This window comes from Suillus discolor (assembly GCF_016758755.1).
Source record: "Suillus discolor strain FC423 chromosome Unknown F5147scaffold_19, whole genome shotgun sequence".
Taxonomy (NCBI): domain Eukaryota; kingdom Fungi; phylum Basidiomycota; class Agaricomycetes; order Boletales; family Suillaceae; genus Suillus; species Suillus discolor.
Window position 1 is genome coordinate 1 of NW_024541266.1, and position 6,843 is coordinate 6,843.

A 6,843-nucleotide genomic window follows, 5' to 3' on the forward strand; every position below is an offset into this window, starting at 1 on the left:
ACTTGTAACAGTTGTAGGCAATAATCGTGCATATCTATTACCTGGGTATGTTTGTATTACTTATGTGACTTGAAAAACATTCTAGTAGCAAATCAGCAGGCCCAGCCATGGACACCAGAGCCCACTCCATCATTGTCTGATACTCTCTCCCCCTCACACATGTCTGTTGATCCTTTGTCCTCAACAACTGCTGGCGAAGTCCTGTCTGTGTTGCCTGCTGTCCGTCACAGAGCACATGATGAGGACTCTGGTTATACAGATTCATCCCACCCTACTAAACGAGCATGCAACTCTACAATACACACATGCTGTGGACCACCCAGGGAGCCACCTGAGCCTGGGTATGATCCACCTCAATTTGCACTTGTTCCTAATCCTAGTGATAACTGTAACCATGGTGCTTGAAGATTATGGTTACATTGGCGGCACGCTGCTGCAACTGGTGATGATCCTCTGCGCCTCAAAGATGGAGATGGAGAGGAGGAGGAGGAGGAGGAGGAGGAGGAGGAGGAGGAGGAGGAGGAGGAGGAGGAGGAGGCAGAAGTGTATGTGGCAGAAGGTGATGTAGGGGAAGTGGATGAGGCAGAGGTGGCTGAAGCAAATGCCAGGCAAGGTTCATGGTGTCACCGCCGCCCAGATGACCCCAAGATCACATGTAGTGATGAAGCTGCTACCATCATCGCAGAACTTGCATCCGCTCACTACAACTCCACCATCCACAGTCCCCTAAGCTGGCTGCAGGATATTGCAAATCATGTGCAGACTCCATGCGTGGAGCACGAGTCACTGATTTCTGTTGTGGTCCAATGTCGAGGAATCATAAGTAAGAACATTCATGCCAACTTCCTCGTCATGATGAACTACATGACGCTCATCTGCAAGTGCCAAAGGTATGTATTCTATCCTTATTTTGCCCCAATGTATTTAAAAAACTACTTTGATAGCATATGCCTCAAGACTGGTCTTCACTTAAAAGCGATATATGACCAAGAGATCAAGCACCATAGCTCTGCAAGAAAGATCTCTTATTGAACCTTTGTGGATTGGCACTCTGTTGGCAGCAAATTTATTGTTATCGCCAGTGGCAGTTCCATTGATATGCTAGTGCTCATTGCCGGTTTAGGCCTCAGGGTCTCCATTGCTTCCATGGTAGGCACTACATACTTGAACATAGCTAACCACCTCCTTCAATCGCCTCCTAAAAGTAAGTTGTTCTTCCGACTTTGGGGGACACGGTCGTGACATATTCTCAACATAGATTCTCTCCAAAGAAATCTCATCATAGGATATATTGTTCCAACAATTGCACGCATGCATCTTGCATGCCCCCTCAGCATGGCCTCAATGTTCCCTCTTGCGCTAATTCAAAGATTTGTTGTCTCAAAATCAGTTGACTGCACAGACCTCTCAGCCTCTGATCAGTTCTTTGACGCTATCATACAAAAGTAAGTATCTTTAAATACTGTGATGTGCTGTATATTGATGGACAATGTTGTTTCTCAGCTCATTTGTACCCCTCCCAAGAAATGGGCGCATTTGGAGGCCATGCATTGTGCCTGTACCAGACAAGTCTAACAGAATTCTGGTACAGAGCTTAAACTACAATGTATTCTACGGTTCAAGTCGCCCTTATAGCCCGCCACTTTCTGATGTTGAAGAAGATAAAATGGAGCATATCGTCATCAAGACCTTGTATGATCCACTTGCATTGGACAACAAGAGCTTCAAGACACCAAAAAACAAAGCAGACAATGACATCTGGAGTGCTGAAGAAAGGTCACGAGCTGAGGCGGGTGAGAGGGTAAGAAGTATTGACAGTTTGCAGGCAAAGGTACGTATACATTGCTGCCAGTACTGATTCAATTAGCTCACGATCCTGCTTATACAGCTTGCAACTTTGTATCGCAAGGGAGTTAAGAGATCGCAGGACGCGTACTTAAGAATCCCTATGGAGATTATACCCAAGTGCATAGCATGCTCCTGCTTTTTGTATCATCAAGATGACGCTGACACTTCTCAGTCATCACTTGGACCTGCATTGTCAAGATGGTTCACTCATGGTATTTGTGTGAACGGCGCTACCGAACCACATATGTTCTGCACTCGAGGTGAATCTCTTGTCTGCATTGGAAAGGCCTGAGTTGCTTGAAGAGGTAGATGCACAATCTCCTGGGTGTAAACACTTTCAGGTGATGCACTTGTCTTGGTACAATAGGCATTATACCTCAGTAAGCTGTTTTATTTCTACATTGTAAGGTCGCTAAATAACATTGATGTACCAGGGTAATGAGGCCCCTAAGGAGGTTCAACTGTGGCTTCTAGAGAAAGAAGCCATATGCACTAACCACCAGCAGGTGATTCCTTACATATCAAAGGATCTGTGTGAACACCAACACATCTACTCTACAATCTCACGCGTATATGCAGAGCTCTTTGAGTGGGTACAAAACTTGGTATGTAGTTGTAAAGATTTGTTCTTGCTCACAGGTTGACATTGACATTGGCAGATGGAGACTTTTCTGCAAGATGAGTTTGAGATGCTGATGGAGGTTGCGTCTGTCTTGCCTGGCAATCACTCTACGCCTTTCGCGCCCTTCATATCTTTGGTCATCAACATCAATGTGAGGACCAAAGCCCATTGAGATTGCCAGGATCGCCATTTATGTCTAGTCATACCTATTGGACACTTCCAAGGCGGAGCATTGTGCCTACTAGAGAATGGACTTGTCCTGGAGTTGCATTCTGGCGATATTGCGCTCTTTAGGTCAAGTGAGGTCACCCATTTCAACCTTGACTATAAGGGAGCAAGGGCATCTCTTGTCTTTTAGACTGACAGAGAGTTTGCAGCTTGGGTTAAAAATCAAAATGGCTGGGTAGATAATGAGACCATGCATTCTTTCATATGACGTATAACTAATACTATATGTTTGGTATGCATAGTGTCTGTATTGGTTATGATGCTTCCAATTATAGTTTTAAGTCAGCTTCAATTAGCTTCAATTCAGTTCCATCCTTTCAACCTTCACTTTTACACCCTTAATCATTGCTCAAATCTTACTTCTGTATCAAATGTCTCGCAAGTCCAGCAAGCCTAAAGAGAAGGGAGCAAGGTCACTTACACCCACACCTCCTGTAGCCAAGACCAGAGGGCGAAAGAAAGCATCTGGGTCCAAGGTGCAGGTTTCAGATGACCAATATGAAGAATTCCTCAAGTTTCAAGCACAGAAGAAAAAGGAAGCTGAGTTAAATCACAAAGAAAGTAAGCAATACTGAAGCTTGATGTGACAGGAAATGTACTAAGAAAATATTATATATTAGATGTCCAAAAGAAAGTGGACGCTTTGTTGGATGAAGAAAGTAACTTGGAACCGGCATTTACCAGCACAGGGACAAAGCGTAAAAGAGGCAAGTGTTCCTTCAACATCTATAACACAGCTAATTGTCATAATAGGGTTGCAAACAACATCTGTTGTTCCAGATGACAGTGACATGGACCATATAGATGACACCAATCCTGCAGACATTTTACCCGTGGTTGTTCCTCCCAAAAAGAAAGTATCTACAGCTAGTCTTGGTATGGCGTCATTTCTTTATTTAATGTAACTATGTTATATGCTCATTATATATTAGATTCTAGTGATGAGGATGCCAAAAATGAGGCAGATGGTGATGGTAATGATGAAGGTGGTGATGTTGGGGAAGAAGACGAATCTCTAGAGAGCACAGGTGTTAGAAGGAGAACCAATGGGGTGTGTAACTTTTATTTAATAGACTTCAACACTGACTTTGTATACATAGCTTATTCAGGTCAAGGATAAGCCCAAGGAAGATAACGTAGAATGTAAATGTAGGAGAAGAATCAGCAAAGGTGACAGGAAACCGCCTACCACTTTAGCTTCCTTGAAGAAGGATGGCTGCAGTCCTTTAGTGGATCTTGCTCACCAGCTACTCCGTATCAAGATTGCTTTAGAGACCGCCTTTCCAGGACCTTCAGTGGATGTGCAGGATTCCTTTTCTTGGGACTGTATCAAGGAAGCGGTCAAGAATCCTGGCTCTCCCTTGAAGTTAATGTTTGATGTCATTAGTCAAGATGACGCTTTGAAAAATCGTGCCATGGCTTATGTGAGTGTTTTATTTTTTTATATGATTCATGCTTACATTTTTTTAGGTGTGGTCTGGTGCAAGTCAGCTGAGAGGGGAGCTGGTTAGAAAGGCAAGAGAGAATGTAGCATTTCTATTGCAGCAAATGAAACCTAAGGACATTGGTGCGTAAGTACATCTTTTATTTTTTTAAATACTACTGATCAAGAGATAGGAGAGGTAGCTACATGGCTCATTTCCACCAAAAAGGATCCTTTTCTGTGTGGAGAATTGGATCTGAAGGTACTGTTGTTATATTAATGTGTATGAAACGAAACTAAATTACAACTTAGACTAAGACCTTCAACAAGAATCTCCCTTTCCGTGCTGTTCTCTTGCGTCAACTGCTCATAAGTCAATTCTTTCAAGGAGCTGGATCAGAAGGTCTACTGTACAAGGATTTGTTTCAGAAACTCCCTGACAATCTTCTTGCTCTACTGGCTACAGCTGTAAGGGCACCCAGTTTTTGTTTTCAAATTCAGCTATAGCTAACACCTTTTTTACCAGGCTGAATGCACTTTCAAAGGTATGCTCTCTGGATCTCCGGTTGTCATAGAATTCAAGGAGCCTGTCTTTCAACCAAGGTAAGTGCGATGTCATGGTTATATTCAACTTCATCTAATATTATGTTTCTTTAGACACCAGTACTATATGTTGAAGCTGGCTGAATATCACAAATGTTCACCCATGTATATGGAAAAACTGAAGCAAGATTTGTGGGCTGAGATAGGGTAAAAGTGTCATCATATTCATTATTTTTCTATGCTAATAAATGATATGATAGGGAGGCATGTGGCTTTGTAATGAGCAATGAGGTCGATGATTCTGGTTCTGAATTAGATTTTGAGGCTATGGAGGCGTATGGTAGATTACAAACCAACACTATAGTTTCTGATGTCATGGTCGCATAATTGCATTTGATTATGTTCAAATTTGAAAGATTTTAATGAATGTATCATGATTTAAAATCCTATAGATAGCTATAAAGCACATGATAGATATATATTTAAAAAACTATATGATGATATGAGCATTATATAGTCAGGTATGGCTTGAAATGAGATTCATGTTGGTCATCTATGATAGCAGAATATAGTTACCATACTACTGTATAACACTATAGTGCACTATATATTGCTGTAAATAGCCTATACAATTGGGCACTTGGTTATACAAGCTATAGCCCTATGGCCCCTATATAGTACCATGTAGTGCTATAGAGTGCTATATAGCCATAGCACATTTTCCTGATGTTCAAAACCTGCTAAAGATGAAATTGCAAGTGAACATCAGAGTCAAAATCTGTTTCTCTTGGACAGCGCAGGTTTGAAACCTGCCAATGATGATATTTTTATTTTATGAAATCACACCACCAGTGAGATGGTGCTCTCAGGAAAGTACACATGAGTCCATGTTGAGGCTTTGGCATGTTCTAATAGAAAAAAAATGCGACATTCAACAGGTTTCAAACCTGTTATGTTCCAGTGGAAACAGATCTTGATTCTGTTATGACAACCACTTGGCCAAACACAACTCTGATGAGCTTTTAAGCAAACCAACCATGAGAATATATCAAGGTGCATTTTTATAGAAAATGAAAATTATCCTTGACAGGTTTTAAACCTGCACAGTCCAAGAGAAACAGATTTTGACTCTAGCAATCACTTGGCTATTTAATATTTGGTAGGTTTTGAGCCCACACAGACAGATTTAGATTCTGTTGGATCTACTTCTTGGCTAAGACCAGTGAGATGTACTTCCAATGAACTCATTCAGAAGTGAACCCTCAAGGCACAAAAGTTCAATGTATGACCAAAGTCTTGATGCAAACTCGGAATGATAAGTACAAGAACAATTTAATTCTCTCCAAAGATCTTGACTTGATTGAAGAAAAAGAGCAGATTACACATCAAACTTTCCAGTTTGATTCTAATGATCTGAGGAAGTTCTGAGATAAAGCAGAAGTATTTAGACAACAGTGCAACATTCTGCACTGAGCTGCTTTCGGGTGCTCAGTGTCAAATAGCAGTTATAGCGGAAGTGCAGCCAATAGGCAAAGTATATGAGTCGCGTCTGAATGGGTTCATTGGGAGCACATCTAGCTGGTCTTAGCTAAGCAGTTGATATGACAGAATCTAAATCTGTCTGCATGGGTTCAAAACCTGCTAAAGATAAATTTGCCAAGTGATCATTAGAGTCAAAATCTGTTTCTCTTGGACTGTGCAGGTTAAAACCTGCCACTGAGTAATAAAATTTATTTTCGATGAAAACTCACCTTGAAATCTGCTCATGGTTGGTTTGCTTGCAAGCTAATCACAGCCATGTTTAGCTAAGTGGCTGTCATAACAGAGTCAAAATCTGTTTTCATCAGAGTGCAACAAGTTTGAAACTTGTTGGATGTTGCATTTTTCCTCTAAGAATGTGTGTCTTGAATATTTGCCCATAGACAGCATCTCAGACATTGATCTTCATTGGTCTTGGTCAAGTTGTCACCAGATTTAAAATCTGTTTCTCTTCAACTGTGCAGGTTTAAAACATGCCAATAACAACATTTTTATTCTATGAAATCCAAAATGGTGGAATATGATGAATCACGAGTTAATGCAAAATATGCATCATTATACAGATTACAAACCTGCTTAGTTGAAGAGAAATATATTTTGACTCTGGCAATCACTTGAATAAGCAAAATGAAGAATCTCA

At 41.1% G+C, this 6,843-nt stretch overlaps 3 protein-coding genes across 3 annotated transcripts; all 3 read left to right on the plus strand.

Moving 5' to 3' along the window:
- Nucleotides 1-159: 159 nt before the first annotated feature.
- F5147DRAFT_772076 (uncharacterized protein) lies at nt 160-1,032 on the plus strand (the record flags this gene model as incomplete). The annotated part of the gene is made up of 3 exons (XM_041441321.1): nt 160-341; nt 408-890; nt 945-1,032. 3 exons carry the CDS (start codon nt 160-162, stop codon nt 1,030-1,032), a joined length of 753 nt encoding a protein of 250 aa, XP_041294277.1.
- A 303-nt stretch (nt 1,033-1,335) lies between these two features.
- F5147DRAFT_772077 (uncharacterized protein) lies at nt 1,336-2,642 on the plus strand (the record flags this gene model as incomplete). The annotated part of the gene is made up of 6 exons (XM_041441322.1): nt 1,336-1,445; nt 1,504-1,831; nt 1,889-2,108; nt 2,152-2,228; nt 2,283-2,453; nt 2,508-2,642. The coding sequence occupies 6 exons, from the start codon at nt 1,336-1,338 to the stop codon at nt 2,640-2,642; spliced, it is 1,041 nt and encodes a 346-aa protein (XP_041294278.1).
- A 427-nt stretch (nt 2,643-3,069) lies between these two features.
- F5147DRAFT_772078 (uncharacterized protein) lies at nt 3,070-5,051 on the plus strand (the record flags this gene model as incomplete). Its single annotated transcript, XM_041441323.1, has 11 exons — nt 3,070-3,259; nt 3,319-3,396; nt 3,452-3,574; nt 3,631-3,749; nt 3,799-4,122; nt 4,169-4,265; nt 4,316-4,383; nt 4,434-4,589; nt 4,648-4,724; nt 4,779-4,871; nt 4,925-5,051. The coding sequence occupies 11 exons, from the start codon at nt 3,070-3,072 to the stop codon at nt 5,049-5,051; spliced, it is 1,452 nt and encodes a 483-aa protein (XP_041294279.1).
- Nucleotides 5,052-6,843: the final 1,792 nt, after the last annotated feature.